This window comes from Drosophila biarmipes, chromosome 3R (assembly GCF_025231255.1).
Source record: "Drosophila biarmipes strain raj3 chromosome 3R, RU_DBia_V1.1, whole genome shotgun sequence".
Taxonomy (NCBI): domain Eukaryota; kingdom Metazoa; phylum Arthropoda; class Insecta; order Diptera; family Drosophilidae; genus Drosophila; species Drosophila biarmipes.
In genome coordinates this window covers 13,043,947-13,063,892 of record NC_066616.1, presented here as the reverse complement: position 1 = coordinate 13,063,892, position 19,946 = coordinate 13,043,947, and the positions used below count along the sequence as shown (strand labels likewise).

Genomic DNA, 19,946 nt, shown 5'->3' with positions numbered 1-19,946 from the left:
GACATGAAAAGGTTGCCGGGTCTGCCCCATAAGATTCCCAAATAAGGTATAGCTTATAATAACAATGCCCATCTTCCTCTTGCAGACCCACATCGCGAGTGCGTTGAGCGTCCACTGAGTCCAAGCGTCCAAGTCATCCCAATTAGTCAACGGCAGACAACAGATAGCAAACCCCAAGCGCCCCAAGAAACAAATAACAAAAGGAAAAAAGCAAACAAAACATATTCAAACAACAAACAATGCAACATTGTAAAATTCTAGACTAAGGCTTTGTGTGCGGCTCGATTGCTTAGTTACTGTTGGCCCGGAAAGTGATATTTAGATGGGAGATGAAAGAGCATTGGTCAGGGATCACGGATCACGGAGCGAGAACTGATAGCGAGACGTGCTGGTATCTTTTGATTGATTTTGTTGTTCTGATTTGCGGTAGAGCAGGCACATCTGCGAGAAGTAGCTAAATTTTCTTTTTTTACAAAGTATACATAATGAAATCTATACATATGCCAAGTACGCGTAAATTATACAAATATTTTGATGTATATACACACACATACGATATATATATGAATATATATGCGTAGACTCGCTTTTTCACTAGCTACTCAAGAAGAAATGACAAGGATAACTTTGCTACCCACAGAAATGGATAAAATGTATAAATTATTTTCTATACCCTATGCAAACAGGCATATACAGTCAATACTCGGCCTACGATACACAGATTACTTGAATCATACCCAAGCAGGGCAGAAGAATAAGTTATATTGGGTACCAGTATACAATAAATAAAAGCTCAAGAGCGGACCCAATCGATATAACGCCCCGGGTGCTAGACTAAAAATATTTTGTTGCTATTTCCATGCTCACGCTGATCCACTCCCCTAAAGAGAAAAATGCGGGAAAAATTAAGGAGAGAATTTTCCATATGGCCTTTGATTCATTAGCGATTGGTTATTGAATGCTTCGCAGTTTTGATTTCGTTTTACTCGCAGGATCTGTTTTTGTTTGCGTTTTATGCTGAGATTTTCAATTCGTTTATAACGAGCTTATGCTGTTGGGCCCAGGCTCAAAGTGATTTCAAATTGTACGATATATGTTTACAGCTTTGCCTACTATTAATATTACTCTTTCATTTGTATCTATTTTATACCTATCACTCTGTCTATGACGTAACTTTAATTGGTTATTTAACTGCTGGAAGACATCGTCTAATTTGTAAGCCTTAAGTCAAACACTTTTCTATCCTTAATTGTATAGCTATTCTTATTGTATTATGTACAAGCGGAAGAAACACATATTATAGATTTGCGGGAGAACTTATCACCAAATGGATATGCGGGAGTATATTATGTATTAAACCGAAAGTAAAAAATGTATAAAAATACAAAATCAATAAAAATATTAATAAACAAGCAAAAAGTATTACGAAAATAAAGTGAAATAAGTTTTTTCTTTAGAAATGCGGTTGGGCATTAAAGTCTGTAATTCATCGGAATGAAGCTTCGTAGTTCTAAACAAGTTTAACAATTAAGTGAAATATTAATTTCAGGGATTAGTTTTTATAATTTAGCATATTTTACAACCAAGTTGGCATAAAACAGTTATGAACAGTGAATCTCAAACTGCGTATACAATTTTTTGTTTCAGGTCTTAAAACTTTACATTTTGTATAACAGCAAACATTAGCACGCAACAGTCAATCTAAAACTGTGCTTGTGTTATACTCAAGAAATGGTTTAAGTTGAACACAAAAACAAGCACTTAGTTTCAATATTAGCACAATAAAAATATTTTAATAAATATAATATAATGTAAATTACGTAAGTTAAAAGAGTCGTTAAAAAATGAATTATTTGATAGAATGTATTCCATTTACATTTATTTTTTAATTTTTTTGGTGCTGTTTACGATCTTCTGTGAAAACTTCACATAGGGACAATAAAATAGTAATTCGAATCAATTGATCGCATTTAATGTGAATTACTTAAATAGCTTTATGTTAAATGTAACGATCCTCTGAGCCATTAACAAGAAAAACCACTGCCTTTATTTGTATATAACTTGCTATATATGTTCATATCTCTAGGGATAACGTTTCTTCATGCTCCTGTGTTTCTATTTTAAGATGCCTTTGTTTAGACAAGAAAAGCCCCCAATTTATCCAGATAATGATTTTCGGATTTATCCGGAAGCCAAACGCGCTTAAATTTCTTCCGAGCGGGAAAGCTAATTTCGCTGCTTAGCTTTCCGAGAACAGGAGCCTAAACCTGAACCCTTTTGGCCCATTTAAAGCAACATTATTAAAAGTAATTGTAATTACCCAGGCACATGTTGCGCTGTGCGTGTGTGTGGGTGCGCACACACACATATGCAGGGGCTGGCTGCTTTTGCATACATTTACCTAATTAAATAAAATAATGAAAACGCAAAAGTTGCAAAAGGCGCGAAGTACGGCTGGAAAAGTTACATAAGGAGCAGCCTTCGGCCCACCGAAAATCATGCACATATTCGTACGCAACTGTTCACACATTTGCCTTGAAATTGGGAAATAAAATTACGCAGAAATATTTTCAAATATTTATTATGGAGCCTTGGAACATGTGTGTGCGAGTGTGTTAGCTTGATAATTATCATTAGCCATGTGGCAGTCCTTGCCACTCCTGCCAGTCCTGCACTCCCAAAAACGGAGCCCAAAAATGCCAGGGGGTAAGTATATTTTCAAATTTTCGAAGCAAGAGGTATATATTTTTTTGAAGAAATATAAGACTTTTTGTCTAGAGAGAAAAGTTTTTTCCGAAGACTTTTTGCATAAATTTAAAAAAAAAGATAATAAACTGATTATAAATCAGGTTTAGTTTTAAAAAAATATTTTACAAATTTTGTTATCATCATATGTTATTATCATACGTATGGCCATCCAATTCTTTAAGTGCTTCCAAAAATTGTGCCAAGGCAAAGGAAAGGGCTGCTGGGACTGCAGAGGAAAGGAAATGTTTTGTTAAGCAAATATTTTCACTTTTCTTTGCGTCTTCGATTGAAATTTGTTGGCCATTAAGTTTGCTCATTTGGGCCGCGAGTGTTGCCAACAAATTTGCATATGAAATTTCATTCCGGCTCGCTTTGGTGCGTGGCTTGAAATGTAATTAAAAGTTTTTGTTTAAACTGCGAAAACACAACTGTAATTCTCAAGAGCAATGTCGTTGTTGTCAACGCCGTTATTGTCGCCGTCCTCGTTGAGTGTGACACGCCCCTCCCAAAAACCAAAAAAAATATTACAAACAAAAAACAAAAACGGGAACATGAAAAATAAGTCGGTCAAATAAATTTTGCTGTCAAGCGGAAAGCAAAAGTGCATAAAATATGCACATTGCACTGAGAATGAGGCCTACAGTACTTGCATTCACATATTTTTACTAAAATAATTACATGCACATGACCCGCCAGCAACACGAGCAACAACAAGTTATGACTAAAGACATGCCTCGACAAAGGACATGAGATAGGCGGTCGCAGCATGTCCTTTTTCGGAACAATCCGAGCGGGTAGTGCGCTACTGGGACACAGTTTGGTGTATCTAAATTTTAGATACAAATTCATATCTCAATGGTCGTTCACAGCTTACCAATATTTAAGATTCTTACTTTCCGTTGATTATATTATATAATTCCATTCAATAATATAGTTAGATATTGACTGCAGTCTACATTTCTATAAGATAATCAAATTGTTATAAAATTGGAATTTTATTCTATATTTTCCCCAGCATTTTCGTAATATAGATTTATATATTAATAAGGGATTCTTATTCTTTCAGGAGCTCATTAGTATTTGATTGTAAACATTTTATTTTAATAATCTTAATATAGAGAGTATCTATAGAGCCGACCCATAAATGATGCCTCATTTCACTGTCCTTTCTTTGTGGTTTTTGGCAGTGCCAGGACACGCCACGTCGAATGCCAGGAGCGGGAAGCCAAACTTTTACAGCGCCTTTGTTTGTCGCTTCTGCTGCCGGCAAGTGGCATCATTAACCCGTAGTCCGTAGTCCGTACTCCCGTAGCTCGAGCCCGTACCCCCCCTGTTCTGTAACCCGTAACCCCCAAGCGCCGGATCCAGTGCCCCGTGGGCCGTGGACACGCGATGCACAGGGCGCCGCTTGGCAAACACACCAAATACCAAAATGAAGCAATAAAAGGCCATAAAACGAAATGCAATTGATATACAAAAGGGAAATTGTAGACAACACGGCACATTGTGCCGTGTGTTATGGTGTTGTTTTGTGTCAGAGTGCCAAAGTGAAATGCTTTTTGGCGAATTCGCCGCAGGGGAATCCCCGGAAAGCGGAAAACGGCGCATGCTCGACAGTTGGCACCACTTTCGGTGGCTCTGTGCCGTGGGTGGTGGTGGTGATGGGGTGGTATTGTTGCAACCGCAGCGAAATCGTCGACCGCGATTTGGCCGGTGGGTTTTGACCCAGTTTACATTTGCTGGCACTGGCGCTGGCGCTGGCCCTACTGGACATCGGGCTGCCCACCACCCACTGCATTGTTTATGCACCCCACCCCCGCAGACACTCGCGTTTTGTTTTGCTTGCTCTGCGGATGTTTGATTTAAAATTTTAATAAACTCAAACACATCGGAGGGGCTGGGGCATTCAATTTCCTGCTGTGTGGCAGATCGAAAGTAGCACGATCGATGCTGGACATGCTATGTAAGTAGCTTACTTACAGTGGTCTTTGAAAACAACAAGAATATAAGAAACGACACCTGCAGAAATACTTTCTCTGCCTTCAACACCTAATTTCTATTTCTATTTATTTCATAATATCTTAACTTTATACAAATATTGAATAGTGCAAACCTAGAATAACTGAAACTATAGAGGTTTATTTATAGCGTGTTTTTTCTAAAATCTAAAGCGGAAATGTGACCCAATAAAAAGGTATTTTTCGTAAAAAACAACATTTCTAAAAACAAACCATTTAAACTTTGCACACGTATGTTCTAGTTCTGTTTGTTCTTTGTCTATTTGCCCAATTTATACACATTTTCCAAAGGGGTTTATTTTGAATGGCCATTGTCGTTTCAACAAAGTTTGTTTAGAATAAAAATAATAAAAACATTCTATGGTAAAAACACAATAAAATTATGTGGGTTCTTTTGTGGCAAGGTATTCGTACAATTTAAAAATATAGCCATCGGAAGAATTCTTTTATTGCTATGATTATGATTTGTGTAAAAATTGTAAATATTATACCTCCGCAAATACACATCCAATAGCAATTTATTTCGCAAGTCACCACTGTGTGCATTTATGTTGTCTGAGGTTCCCTGTTCTTTTCACTTTAGGTCAGGGACTTTTTAACATTTTATTTTTCGCATTTTTCACTGCTGGCGAAATTCGCACATGCACTCTGGCTCACTTTCACCTGGTGAGAGGGTTGCTGGCCGAACGCAAAATATGCAAACAATTTCCAATTAAAAATCAATTTTATGCTTCAACTGCAACTAAGTGCAAAATAGTTGTTGGTATTGGTCGTCGTCGAGTTGCATGCTCCTCTAGCAGGTTCATAAAATGCGCAAACATTAAGCCAAAGTTTTCAGACCGAGCTCCCTTCCCCGGGCTTTTCCGCTTTCGGCTATTACCATCTACAACCCTCTGTGGCTACTTTCGAGTTGCAGCCGCAAAAGCATGGAGAAATCTATTGGAAAAATTAAGAAAAATACTTGAAATTGGTGCAGCTGTCAAAAGGCTTAACGCACGAAATTTGCCATCAAGTTTCAGCCAGTTATCGTTGGGCCAAAGGATGGGGAGGTGAAAGTGGCGGATGAGGAGGAGGAGTGGGCCAAAGTGGCGGTCAGGGCCAAGAGTAACGGCAGCTGTTGGCGGAAGCCATCTGACGAACTTGACATGCTGCCAAAGTTGAAGCGGAAAACCAGCAAGTGACTGTCAATGTTGCCACAGCTTCTCGCAGGCAGATCAGCTGCACTGGGGAAAAATATTACAAGGCAAGTAATTTCTTAGTGAGGTATTGATTACCAATATTAGTTAGGTACTCTTTTTTTGTACTATTATTTTTGCGTTGCAAATTTTATTTTTAATTTATAAATTATACAAGAGAAAATAAGTTCTACATAAAGGGCCTCTTTATTAAATGGGGTTTCTTATAGGGTAAGGCGTCTAAAAGTATGCTGTACAAAATATTACTTCATAAGAAATCCAAATGACTTTTTGGTTAAGATCTCGTAGCATACTTTTAATCACCTTACAGGAGTCTTGAGGATCTTTTCAGCACCCTTTGTATGTAAACTAATCTCTTTAAATAAAATTCAATCTATTTTAGGCGTTTTTTGATCGTTTATTTATAATACATTTACAGCTGCTTATGGGATATTTTTCCAGTGTCCTTTCTGAGTTGTACTACACAACTCAGAGGGGTCTTAAGGGTTGTCCGCCGCTGCCACTTATCGCATAACATGCGTTCCGCTCGCCGTCAAGTTGCGTAATTGGCGAATTGATTGCCTATCCGGCAATTGAGAGAAAAGATATGATGGGGGAGGTGAAAGGGGCGAGGGCAAAGGCCAAATCGCGCTTAGAAAATTTTCATAAAAACTTTTTATGACCGTCATTCTGCGGTCCGCTACAATTGTTGCCAATTTCCCGGGCGCAACCGACGTGTGGCGTGCGTTTTGGGAGCCGATGTGCTGGTTTCGCGGGGGTCCAGCTTCGAGTGAGCAGCTCAAAGTTTCGCCAGTCAAACAGTCAGCTCGGCCACATATCCAATTACGTTTATAGATATTACAGGAATTGAGCAAAAAAAGGAGAGCAGGAGAATATACGCACAATGTAGCCATAAAAAGTGTACGTATACGTACAAACCTTAACCCTAGCTGGCTAAAACGAGGGGCGGGACAGGAGTTGGCAGCCAAAGTGTTGCTAAGTGCACGAGCAGCGAAACATTTGAACTTTCTGCTAGTTCAAATTGTCAGGGGTCTTAAAAAGTTGCGACTAGCGGGCTGCACCAGCCATTTTGCTGATCATCTTGCGTTTTAAGCGCGGTCAAAACTTAAAGTCAACCCTTGAACGGGCAGTTTTAGGAGGGGGTCAACGTTCAGTTACGCATCTTAAATATTTAATGCAGCAAAAATCAATTGCTAATTTAGGCATTCGGTCAGTTAACGACAGAGTTGAATGCTTCATGGTAATGGCCATAAATAGCGACTCATCCCTGTGCCATTATTGTCTCCGTGTCCCCGACAGTCGTGTACATTTTAAATTAGCTGCTCGCTTCCAGGAATCACCCCCGGATACGGACTTCAGCCCACACTCCCACAGAGAAAGCAGCAATAATCAGCTCAACTCCAACGGCAGCTCCTTCAAAGGAGTCATCGTGTTCATTCGATTGCGCCGCACGGAACCCTGGTCTAGAGCGCTCTTTAAAAGTCTCCGGGCTCCGATGACATTTTGTGGGCGTTTGGGTGGCTGGCTCCCAAGCCGGCCCACAAACTGGCACTCAGACAAATTGTCGCTAAAACGTTGAAAAACGCTGGGTAAATACATCACTTGAAAAATGCAACAACGGATAACTGTTTGAATAAGGTGAGATGTTGAACATTATTATTTGGTGATATAGATCTTATTCTTTATTTTATAGAAAAGCAATCAGGGGGTCCCTTTTGTTAAAATATTAATAAATTATAATAAGATATTATAGAAATAATTTGTTAGTTCTTTTGAAATACTATATTACTTCATTACTTAAAAAAAACACACACATATTCAGATTCATATTTAAATGTTTTAGATGTTTAAAAATAAAAAATTATTTTTAGACTTAAATTAACGGTCTTTAAGTACTAAATGCTAACATTTTATAAAATCCAGAAAGAGACAACTCGCACAGAGTAAACTGCGGTTTTTCATGTGCGCTTCCTAGTGTTAGTTGGCAACCCTTTTCGCCGGGCGCCACATGACGTATACTCGACGCGAATTAGCTGTAGGTAAATGCGCCTTTGGAGACCGAAAACAGAAAGCGAAACCAAGGTAAACAGACCTGGGGAACGAGACCCAAAACTAAACGCGTCGCTTGTTCTACAAAATTAAGTATTACATGTTAAGTACCATAATTTGTATATGCTGGCACATTAGAAGCCGCACACGGAGGCAAACACACCCCCTGGAAATGTCATATGATTAAAAAAGGCGGAAATGTAAAAAGTGAAACAACGAACCCCGTTGCGTGTGTTTATTTTCTGCTGTAGGTATGCGGTACGGTATGCTACACCTGGCTAGTTGAAGCCCGGTAACTATGTCCCAGGAGCTGCTCGCTTGACTTTTCAGCTGGCCCTTTTATGAGCGACTAACTAATTAAGATAAGTGTGTCTGATTTTCATATTAATGGCATACAAACGAACCCATTGTGGCGCTCTTATCTTAAATGTTTGGGGCCAAGCTAAAGCGTCAAATGTTGGCCACTTCTCCGCTCCACTCCGTCCTGCACCCCGCACCAGATCCCTTCCTGAATCCTTGTGCGTTCTCTGATTTTTCAAACATGAACATGAAAAGGCCAGCGGGGGGCTTTCGGTGAAAAAATGAAAATATATACGTGGGAGGATGTGGAGGGGCTACTGCAGCGGACGTGGCTTACATGAGCATGTGTTTTTAAGCCTCGTTGGGCACAAAACAATTAATATTGTGGCCCGCCCACAAGCTCACCCACAGCTAAGCACAAATCAGCCTCCTGTGAAATGTGAAACACAAAAGCTCGGGCGGCGGTGGAGGTGGAGGTGGACGTGGCAGTGGCACCACTACCACTGCCAGCAACAACAACAGCGACCGGAAACGGAAGCGCACAACTCTTTGCGCGAATTAATCACACAGCAACAGCAACTACAACTACAGCTCCGACTACAACTGCAAATACAAGCGAGAACAAGAGCAACAACAGCCAGAAACCCAGTGAACAGCGGCAAAATCAGCAGAGGAACGACATGGACACGCATATAAAATGTGCCTCGTCAGCTCTTCAGCTCATATTCCCTCACACGAAGCTAAAATAAAGTGGTACGGTGGAGCCCTGCCAAAGATTCACTCCTCTTATAAGTACCATATGACAAATTATAAATAAAAATACTAATCATATTTTCAAGCTTACTCGTACCTAAGTCTTTAATGCTAAATGAATTTATTTGACCAGTCCCGCTACTTGCAATCTATAATTTAAAATCAAATTAGTGATATTATTTAATTTCCAATTGTTTCTGTATAGAAAACAAATTTGCCAATAATAAATTTCTTCCAATAATAAATTAAAGACAGCTTAACACAAACAAGATACAGAATACAAATTAAATTAGTTGCTATACTAGTTGCTATTTTTCAATAATGCGAGTAACCGATTAGAGAACTTATGCAATAAATTAATTGCTGAAATCGATTGTATATTTTAAGAGTATATACTCAGAGTATAAGAGTAAATAAATAGGATTTGTTTATATAACTAGTAATTAGAATTTTAAAATAATTTGTAATAAATATTGCTAGTCCCCAAAAGCATTTCATCAGCTTTTCTGAGAACGGTAGTGTCTTCTGATTGCGCAACTTTTAAAGTATCTATTACGGGCAAATCATTTTCGTAAGCTATTTCCTTGACCCACGCAATCAGGCCGGCTGTAATCCATTATCATTTCAATACCTAATCAAATCTGGCGCAGGCGATTCCCCCGAGAGGATCTTCACTGTGGCCCAGCGCGAGTGCGGTCACTAACTTCCCTGGGTCCGCCCACCAGGACGCCCCACCAACCACCGTCTTTGGGGCCACCGCTCCACCTCCTCAGCGCAACCATCCACCCACCCACAAAACGGCAGTGCATGAAGCTAATTAAATATGCGTGCCTTGCCTCAATGCCCCGGCCGCTGGGGGGATTGCGTGCCCAGCGGCTCCTGCCCCTTGACCTCCTCGGAGGCACCTTCCCTCAAGTACGCTGCCCCACCTTGGCGGGCTTTAATGTCCCCCGGTTTATAGTCACCCCCCCACATACCTATCCTGCCCCGTATCTGCCTATTTCGGGGGCATATTTGCTAATCATTTTACGTGCTATACGGTTTATTGTTTTTTAAAACGTGGGCGTGCCGGTCGGCGGAGTGAATTTAACGAGCGGCGGCTGGGACAGCGGTCCTTTGTAATGCAAATTAAATAAACATGATTTTTATATGATTTCGCCGTGCGAATGCATTGTCCTTGGGCCCGCAAGGACTCTGTAAGGACTCCGCACTCCCCACTTTCCACACCTCTGTTCGTGCAAGTGTGGCGGTGTCAATTTTATGAGCCGTCAGTCATTTCGCATTTCGCCAAACTCTGAACTCCGAGCAACGCCTTCGAGTGTAATTTAATTGAATAATTAAAATTTTTATTGCTGCCGTGTGTGTGTTTCTGCGCCGCCTTGCATGTGTTGGTGGGGAGGATATGCAAAGCGTGTCATTTTAATTTACGACCATGACGTTCAGCACAGCCAGATAATAAACACGCTCGCAATTAAGTATACGCCGGGGCGTACTCCTGCACATCCAATGCCGAGCATCTCGGCACGCAACCGTCGAATTTTGGGAAGGAAGGCGGCTAAGTTGGTCAGCAGCAGCTAAGAAAACTGGTGCGGTTCTGACCAAAAGAGGCAAGAACATGGCCACTTTATGGTCAGTTATTAAAAAGTATAAAGAAAGCGTAAATAACATGCAGTTGGGGCATGTTTAAAATTAAGAATAATAAAATGTTTACGATAAATCATTTTCAACATGGTTGTATAGTATTTTTTAAAATTAGCAATAATAAGTGCACAGTTTTATTTTATAATTGAAAAAAGTTTCTAATTATAGTTATAAGCTATAATAAAACATTAAAAAAGTCAATTATTTGCACATGTTCCATTTCAAATTATAACAAATGAATGCAATTGAAACATTAATGTTCCATAAAAACATTTTTTCCATAATTACATAATTACAAAATGAATTTCATTTTTGAATACAACAGATCCGCAAGTGATATATGCAGTAATACTTTTCTTTGAACCCGCAAAATGTGTCGAGAGTGGCAAATTCTTTCGTTTTTCATCGAAGATAACCCATTTGGGCAACGTAAAATTCCAACTATTATTTTCCGGTTGACATAACCAGGTTTGTGGTGTTGAAAATGGTCCAGTTGACAAAATGTAAGTGTGTGCTTAGTGTTGTTGGCACTCGTATTTAGGCACTGAAATTCCAATAGCCTTTGTTGCACCCCCACAGTTTCAATAAACAACAATAAAACTGTGCATAAATACAATGCAAATATGAGCACGTTGCACAAGGATATTCGACCGACAGGCGTATCCGCTTTGCACCCCAGCCCGCCGCCCGAAAAACTGGCATTTCAAATGCATATTTTGCGTTTTTATTTTTAGTTTGGTGCAAAAAAGATATATACGGGCTGGCAAAATATTACACAACATTTGAAAGAGTTTTTAAAACGACTCGAAAGCAAAGCGTCCAGCACAGCACAAAAATGTGAAACAGTTTTATTTATTTTATAACCCGCTCAGCGCTGGCATTTGTATCTGTATCTGCATACTGCACGCTGCATATGTATCCGTATCTGCATCTGAATATGGATCTGCATCTGTGCCCGTCTGTGTCATTTGTTTGAGCTGCGCAGCCCGAAAAAAGCGAGAAACATAAATGGAAAGCGAAAATATAGTATTTAAAAAGCGATTTCATGTTGTTTATATTTGTGCCAGCTCAAAGCTATTGATTGCTTCGGATCGGTTCCACAGAGAGGAGATTTAAATATTGCATGTAGAATATGGGGGGTAACAAGCAGGTAATCGCGTCGGCCTCCAACTAAGTTACATCATTTCTGCATTTGCGAGCAGTGGGCAGCGCGCAGCGAGCGGAGAAATGGAATCATGTAATTGTAATTGAAATGAAGTAAGCGTGAATTTCGCTTAAAAAACAGCCCGAAAAGTGACTGCCAGGGCAGCGGGAGCAGCGATAAGAGGCCAGGGCCCAGCGCCGTAAGTCTGGGCAGCTGGGAAATGTTTGTTTCCTTTCAAATCAGTACACTTCCTTTTGGCCTGGCCTTTCTTCCACCTCGGCCTGGTCCGGAGTCTCGGGTCTGCAGCTAAAGGCAGCTAAGGCGGCCAAGGAAAATAAATGAAAATCACTTGAAAATACTAACGAGCTGTTACGCTTGGCAAGAAAAATATAATCAGCAGCATCATGTCTGCAGGTGCACTTAAAAGGCGTTCACTTTTACCCCGCCACGCCCCATGGCTGAGCCGGAGCAAAAACCATGCCAAACAATGGTCTGCAGAAAGATCGAACCCAAAAAAAAGGCTGTTAAACAATTAAAACTAACCTTTTTTGTGCAAAAGGTGAAGGCAAGTCCGAACACAATGGCAAATGGAAATGTTTAAGGCCTGAAGCAGGCGAGTCGCAGCCGTCAGCTTTTGTCCGGCGTTTCCCGAAGCGGTCCAACCACTTTGGGCCAACCTCTCCGGTCCCGTCCACTCAAGGAGTGCGGCTTGCTTTTTCTTATTTTTCCTCGCGAAGGCCACCAGAGATCGTGATCGTGGCGAGAGCATAATGAAGCTGCACTGGCATGGAGGCGCGTGCCAAACAGGCGGACTCGAGTCGACTAATTCCTTGTCGTTGTCATGGAAAATGACTTTGAACTTTATTGTTTTTCCAAGTGTCGGGATCCGGTTTTTCGTTATGATTTGGTTATTACATTTTCCTTTTCTTCTGCTGCTCTGCGATTTGAATTGATCGCGTAACTTAATTCATAAATGCACAGCGAAGCCGCTAGAGAAATGGCAATGGCAAGTGGCCAAGGAGACAGGCAACAGGCAACAGGCAGCTTTTAAAGTCGGGTCAACAAATGGCAAACACTCACTTTTGGCCGACCGCCTTCTATCAACACAGCTGAGGCTGCGAATTGTGTAAGAGTTTTCCTCTCAGCGGATCTGTCCCAGTCGCAGGCCATATAAAACGCCGACCCGTCCGCATTTCGGGCACATTCCCATCGCAGCAGTCGGGCAGCAGTCATCAAGGTCTAATCCCATCCCAGCCAGAGTTCGAAGCCCACCAGGCCAAATGGCGAACGTTAATTTGGTGAGTGCGGAGGGGAACGGCGTGGAGGGGAGCGGAGCGGAGCGAATTGCAGTGGCGGAGTCAAGGAGTGCAGTCAAGGATATTAAAAATGCATTATGCAAAAATTCTGGAATACAAAGCCATGCCATTCAGCACTTTTTATGGGCGATACTCTGGAATACTGGGTATAATGTGTGCCAGGAAACTAATAGAAAACAGAGAACAGAATATGTGAAGTGAAGGTATCCAAGTCAAGATAAACTTGAGATATAAGTGATCACGTCTCTTGCGCTTATAGAGAGAAGTTATCAGGGGATTGTGCATTTAAATTTGAGCAAGCCATTTTTTCGAAATAATGGGGATATTGCATATTTGGCAATTGGATAGAAAGGAAATAAGATGATAAGTATAATAATTAAATTTAAAATAATCCAAAAGGTTAAAGAATTTTATTTGCATGTTACGAAATTTGTCGAAAAGAAGAGAACAGGACATTTAGACATTTAGAAACTATCTTTTTTTATATACATGATCAAGAATATTGGAATATTTTTTTCGTTGGTTACTTTCTTAAAGATTATTATTAACAGCCCTAATATAATTAGTAATCGATATTTTTTAGTCGAACCTCTTCCAGCTAGTTGCTCTCCACCTAGCTCGTCTGAAGTGTTTTGCATATTAAATCGTTTTGTATTATCCTCTGCAGCAGATGCCGCTCATCGCAGCCGCCACCACCATATTGACACTAGTGAGTGGGGCCACCTCCTCCCCCAGCGTCGCAGAGATGGCCAGGAAGCACCAACCGTCCTACCACAACATGGGGTCTTTGTTCGACAATCGATGGCTGCCCATGGATCAAACGATGCAGCAGCCTCATCCCAATCATCGGTATGGTTCGGCCAAAATTCCAGGAGGCGATGCGGGCGAACGGCGTGCCTACGGCAGCAGTGGCATCCATTCCCCAGGCCCCCGGCAAGGATTCGCCTCGATGCTGAACGGGCTCACAAATCTCTCGGGCCTGGGGCACATCACCAATGGCTACGGCTCGGTGGCGCCCACCCACACGGAGGCACTGGCCCTGGGCTCCACCAAACAGGAGATACCCATTTACGAGGAGCACAATGAAGATGCCGCCGCGGTGGCCGCCGTGGCAGCAGCTGGAGTCCATGACTTTGGCTCGGAACACGGCCAATCTGGCGGCGGATCGGAGAACAATGAACAGCATTCGCAGGCCTACAATTATCCCGGTGACGGCGGTGGTCTGCTGCCTGGCTACGGGTCGGCGGGATCTGGCGCCGAGCAGGGCTATGGGTCCTGGTCGCCTGAGGAACAGCCGGAACAGCAGCCGGCCCATCCGTATGCGTACGATAAAATCTCAACGGGGAATTTCCTGCCGCATTACGAGCCGGGTTCTGGATATGATGACCACCAGGGGCAGCTTTACCACCAGCAGGCGCATCTGCAACAGCAACTGCAGCAACAACACCAGCAACAGCAGCAGCTCTACCACCAGCAGCAGCAACAGGAGCAGGAGCAGCACTCTTCGTACTTCGGACAACATGACCCATCCGCTTCTGGGTCCGGATCCGGATCGAGTGCTGCATCGGCTTCATCCGCCGCGGGCGGATCTGGTGCCGATGACTACGAGGAGCACCCCGATGCTGGCCAGGAGCAGAGCTCCAACTACTTGTCGGAGGCAAGTGGTCACGGCCAGGGCCACCACTCGCATCACGTGGATATCATCAACTATGTGCCGGTGAAGCACGTGAAGAAGCAGCATGTGCCGGTGGAGAAGGAGGTGAAGATACCCATTTCGCATGCGGTCATCATACCAGTTCGCAAGCCAGTGCCCATCCACATTCCGATCACCAAGAACGTCCAGGTGCCGGTGGAGAAGGAACTCAAGGTGCCGGTGGAGCGGCTGATCCCCGTGCCCGTGGAGAAACACATCCCGGTGCCGGTGGAGAAGCATGTGCCCTACCATGTGGTCAAGTATGTGCCCATCAAGGTGCCCAAGCCCTTTCCCGTCAAGGTGCCCGTCTTCAAGACAGTGCTGCACAAGGTCAAGAGCTGGTGGTAGGACCCAGGACGCGTGAACCCTTGCCTGCACTCCTGCACTCCAGCGCTTCTCATTTGCATCCAGAGCACGCGAATTCGGTTATAGTTATAAGCACATTACGCATACGCCACCACGCCACCGCCTCCCCCGCCAAACCAAAGCGAACATCATTATGCAGTTTTGCACATTTCGTATTCCATTTTTAATGTCGAGTTTTAAAATTCATTTAATCCTCGTGATGTACAACAATTTTGTGACTCATTTAACATTACAACAATTTGCATTAAAATACAAACACGAACGGAAACAGAAACAGAAACAGAAACCGAAACAGAAAGGCAGACGACACTCACACATATTGCAAGACCGAGGTTTTTAGCAGCGATTTTACGGTGCATTTGTCATGGACATAACCCTTTCCCCCACTTGGCACCTCATCCCAGGCCCCGTCCTCATTTATTTAATTTCACTTTAAGCGCACACAATGAAATTTGTGTTTAATGAAATGAAATTCATCTTCACAAAAGGCTCGCGCACTCGGCACCGTTGTTCTCAGGCTGCCAAATGCCATTTCCAGACCATTACATCGCCAGCTCGGACCGAAATGTGGGCGGCTGTCGGGGCAGCCTTGAGGAAAGGGGTTCCCAGGGCTGCCGACTCCCCGACTTCCCGGGTCTAATTAAATTAAGTGCACACCTTTGTTGTCCCGCTACGCGCTGGCATGCCGCTCGTGCCGGCCCATGTCCTCCGTCCCATGTCCTGAGTCACCTGTGCAGCAACTCCGCTTTGATTTGCAGCCCGATTGAATTGGCCAAGGGACTCCTGCTCTGCCACCCATTTTTTCTCGATTTTTTGCTCCTCAAAAGTATGTCACTGCCTTTAAATATGCACTGGCCAGGGCACTGGAGTAGCCGGCGGGCCAAGCTTGCATGCTGAAAGAAGGAAAGAGTAACATATCGTTTTCAGTAAATTTTCTCGCCAGCAATCCTTCTTGCCAGCACGCACAGCCTCCTCTTCAAACAAAAAGGGACTTTCACTGAAAAAAATGGTAGTGGGATTTTTCTTCCTTAAAATAAGATGGGTTTAAAAAGTAAAATATATAAATCTGAAGTGTATTTATAGCTTGTTTTACTTTGGTTAACATAATAAAATAACGGGGATAGTATACAAAAAATAAACTGCCAAAAAAATATTATTATTACATTATTTTTTAATTTAATATAGATCTTATGGCAAGAAAACGTAAGGAATTTAGAGTATAAAACGTTCTTTTAGTTTTTCACTGAAGCGAGAAAATGGACCTATGTCTTCATACTAAAAACATTATTAATCTTTTTCTATATTTTCATTTGGAAAAGAATTATAATTGTTTAAAAAATATAAATTTCCCGTTTAATTTTTTTTTTTAACTTAATAAACTAATACATTGTTCTTTTTGACCTATTTTACTAGTCTAATGAAAGAGAACCGCTTTTTAGAGCTGCTTCTTTAAATATTCAAATTTATTTTAAAAATTAAACATTTTCTTACAGTGTCCCACCGGCAGTTCGTCCTTTGTCCCGTGTGTGTCGCTCTCGACTGTTTGTCGCTTGGCGCGGATGCGGATGCGAAAGCGGATGCGGATGCGGCTGCGGTTGCTCGGCCCTCAGTTGTCAGTCACGCGGCTGTCTGTGACTCCTTGCGCGAACCTCCTCCTTTGGTCCTTTCGGTGCTGCCGCGTCCTGTTCGCGTCCTGCCACTCGCGACTTGCTACTCTTGCTCCATTTACTGTGTATTTTTGATGTCTAAATTGCATTTTATTATGTCGCTCGTTCGAGGGAAGGCGGCAAAAAGGGCGAAACTTCTTCGCCTGCCACATATGTTCGTTCGTTTGGCGATGGGGATGGCAATGGGGATGGGAAGGGGGATTGTGTGTGGCTGCCGTTGTTGTTGCGGTTGTAAATTTTATTTATCATTTAACATTTTTTACGCTCTTTATGCCCCTCCAGCCGGGCGGTTAGTCAGGAAGCAGCCCCGCCCAGCGACACACTTTAAGTGACTTTTCGAGTACTTTATTTTGCATACAAAATATTTGCCTTGTCGCCATGTGCATGCGTGCGTATACGTAATATCGCTGCCAACTCACTTGGCTCCTCGTCGGTGGGGCGGCGTTATGTGGTTCCTCCAGCTCCTGCCTGCTTTTTACACACTTTTTATGTTAAATTAAACATTTAAAATGTTATTATGATTTTTATTTCGCCGCTTTATTAGTACCATTTTTGCGATACCGCAATATTGTTTTTACTCCGCCATAAAAGTGCCTGATATTTAATTAACTATTCAGTTTTCTCTCCTCTTCAGTGGCTGTGTATTATTAGTTTCTGCACAGTTTGCCTTGTGGTGGGCATAAAATTAATTAATTTAAATTAGAGCCAGCATTAGAAGCGAGTGTGTGAGCATGGGAATATGTTTGCTTGATATTGCTGCCGAATCTCCGTGTGGATGACAGAAAATCATTGGTAGTTGGATAACGAGCGAACTGCACTAATTATTTTGCCAAATAACAATATCAGTATGTGCAATTTGCCGGGCATTCAGATGTTCAATTAAATATGATTTTCACCAGACAGAGTGGAATTTATGTGAAATCTTTGCCGGCCAGGTGGCAAAAAGGTCGAAAAACGGCGAAAACTTTATGGCGTGCAATTGGGAATAGATGGCCAACAACCACACTCTCACTTCCGCGTGGCAGTAAACAAAACTGTTGGTTTTAATAACGGCCAAGTGCATGTGTGCCATGTGGCTGCAATGGAGGGCAGGGGAGCGGGATTTCGGAGTCAGCTGCCACTATGTTTGCACTTTTATTAAAAAACTTTTGCATAATGAAAGTTTTGAGCTTGCTCTCCAAATTGTAGACGCAATATATAACTCACAAAAAAGTTGAGTGCGGTTCAGCTATTTATATAAATATTTTTGCACAACTTTTGGCCAAAAATGATTTTTCAAGTGTTTATGATGCTCAACTCCGGGGCTTTGTCTCCTCCTCCCACGCCTAGTGCACATTAAATGCCATTCATTTCGTTTAGGGAAGTTTCTATTGATTGATCGTAGGGTTTGGGTACACGGGAAACATACTGTTGATAGATTAAGTATTTTAAGGAATATTCTGTATGTTACTATAAAGAAAGGCAGTGTGTAATATTGGTTTTTACTATTTAAAAAAGTTTAGAAGTATCTTACTTTAAGATGTGTAGTATAAGGGGATGAAATACTATTGACATACTATACTATTCAGTTGGTTAAACAATATTCCTTTCAAGGGTACGTATTATACCTGTTCTTATAGGTAAAATATTTTATTAAAATGGTAATAGTACCCACTTTAGTATCCTAGATGGTTGTTAAATCTCCCCTTAATCAAATTCCTTTCCCTGGGTACGCTTACACCCAGCCCTCCGCACTTTTACCACTTAGGTGGTAATATATATGTTTGCCGGGCTGTGCGACCGGCAGCACCAACAATGATGGCTATATAATGGGAATGCGAATTTTTATTGTGGCCACAATGGCTGGCCGGGATGGGCCTGGCCTCGCCGCCCGGTAATATTAGGAGCACTAAGGAGGCCGCGCTGAGGACTCTCTCCAAAAGCAATGATACTTTTATCCCCCCATGTCATTGCCACGTAAGTCCGCCACTCAGCTCGATGGCTGGTGGCTCAGTCCTCAGTGTTCAGTGCTCAGTTGCCAGAACTGGGTGCTCGGTCGCATCCTCGAGGCCGCTGAAGTCTACTGACGGCTGCTGATGGGCGCCCCCATTGTCGCCGTCTTCGGGTGTGGATTTTCGGGATATGCGGCGCTACATGTTATGAATTTTTTAGGGGCTTTCGTCCCTGCCGGGCGGCCGCAGACGGGCAGACAATAATAAAAGCCGCTTGCACGTGCACAGTCGCAATACCCGTGCCCGAGATTATGTCTGCGTTTTGCCAAATGATTTACACTTCGTCTGCGGGCCGGGCTCCTTTTCGGATCAGCTTGGTGGGTCCTGGAGGTGGAATTGGCACTGGGATTGTCCCATCCTGTCCGCAGCGCGCTAACGGTATACCAATTACCAATTTGCCTTTGCCCCTCGCGGAATTTTCGAATTTGCGATGATGCCCCTGCAGGTTGGGAGCCTGAATCCTCGGTTTTGCCCACCGGAAATTGCCTGACATTGAATGACGGCATTAGCTTCTCCACTGGCTTATGGCAATCGCTCTTAAAGCCGGCCAACGCTGATTTAAATGTGCTTTGTTTCTTGGCAAAACAGATGGCTTATGTGGGGACTCGAAGGTCGAGCTCGCATAAGGTCACATAAGGTTACGGTGGAATAAAAATGTTGAAATGCGGCTGGAATAAACTTATTTCCGTTTGGCAATTATAACAAGGTAAGCTAAATAAGTCTGCATGCATAGAACAGGAATAATCCGTTCTAAGCTTCTACGAAAACAAATCAAATAAATCAATATTTCTCTTGAGAAGCTTAACTGTGTTTAATCTTTTGTGTGTATTAAGTGAAATTATTAGTATCCATTGTTCCTTTCTTGTTCAGTGATATATTATACTGTTGATTTGTTAGTTGCTACTTTGAGTTAAGAATCTTTCAGATGAGTGTCAGCAATCAACTAATTTGGAGAAGGATTCACCTAAAGGTTCTTAGAACCCAATAATAACATACATTTTTGCCTTGCTGTGGGCCAAGATATGCCAACCATTACTTTTATCTACCCGATCGAAATGAACTTT

The 19,946-nt window shown here is 42.3% G+C and overlaps 2 protein-coding genes across 8 annotated transcripts in view; both read left to right on the top strand.

Annotated features, from left to right (window-relative positions):
• LOC108031352 (uncharacterized) overlaps positions 1-1,435 on the top strand; it is a 28,667-nt gene extending 27,232 nt beyond the window's left edge. For all 6 annotated transcript variants that reach the window (XM_017104622.3, XM_017104621.3, XM_017104620.3 and 3 more), the window contains one exon: positions 86-1,435. In XM_017104622.3, coding sequence (XP_016960111.1) covers positions 86-107 — 22 coding nt within the window. In that variant the 3' untranslated portion in view covers positions 108-1,435. The remainder of the gene's footprint in view (positions 1-85) is intronic.
• Positions 1,436-13,064: 11,629 nt separating this feature from the next.
• LOC108031317 (neurogenic locus Notch protein) lies at positions 13,065-15,206 on the top strand. 2 transcript variants are annotated; one of them, XM_017104564.2, is made up of 2 exons: positions 13,065-13,147; positions 13,833-15,206. In XM_017104564.2, exons 1-2 carry the CDS (start codon positions 13,130-13,132, stop codon positions 15,204-15,206), a joined length of 1,392 nt encoding a protein of 463 aa, XP_016960053.1. In that variant the 5' UTR covers positions 13,065-13,129. The 2 variants fall into 2 exon arrangements, with proteins under 2 accessions (XP_016960053.1, XP_016960054.1); XM_017104565.1 differs by having other exon boundaries at positions 13,130-13,147; positions 13,836-15,206.
• Positions 15,207-19,946: the final 4,740 nt, after the last annotated feature.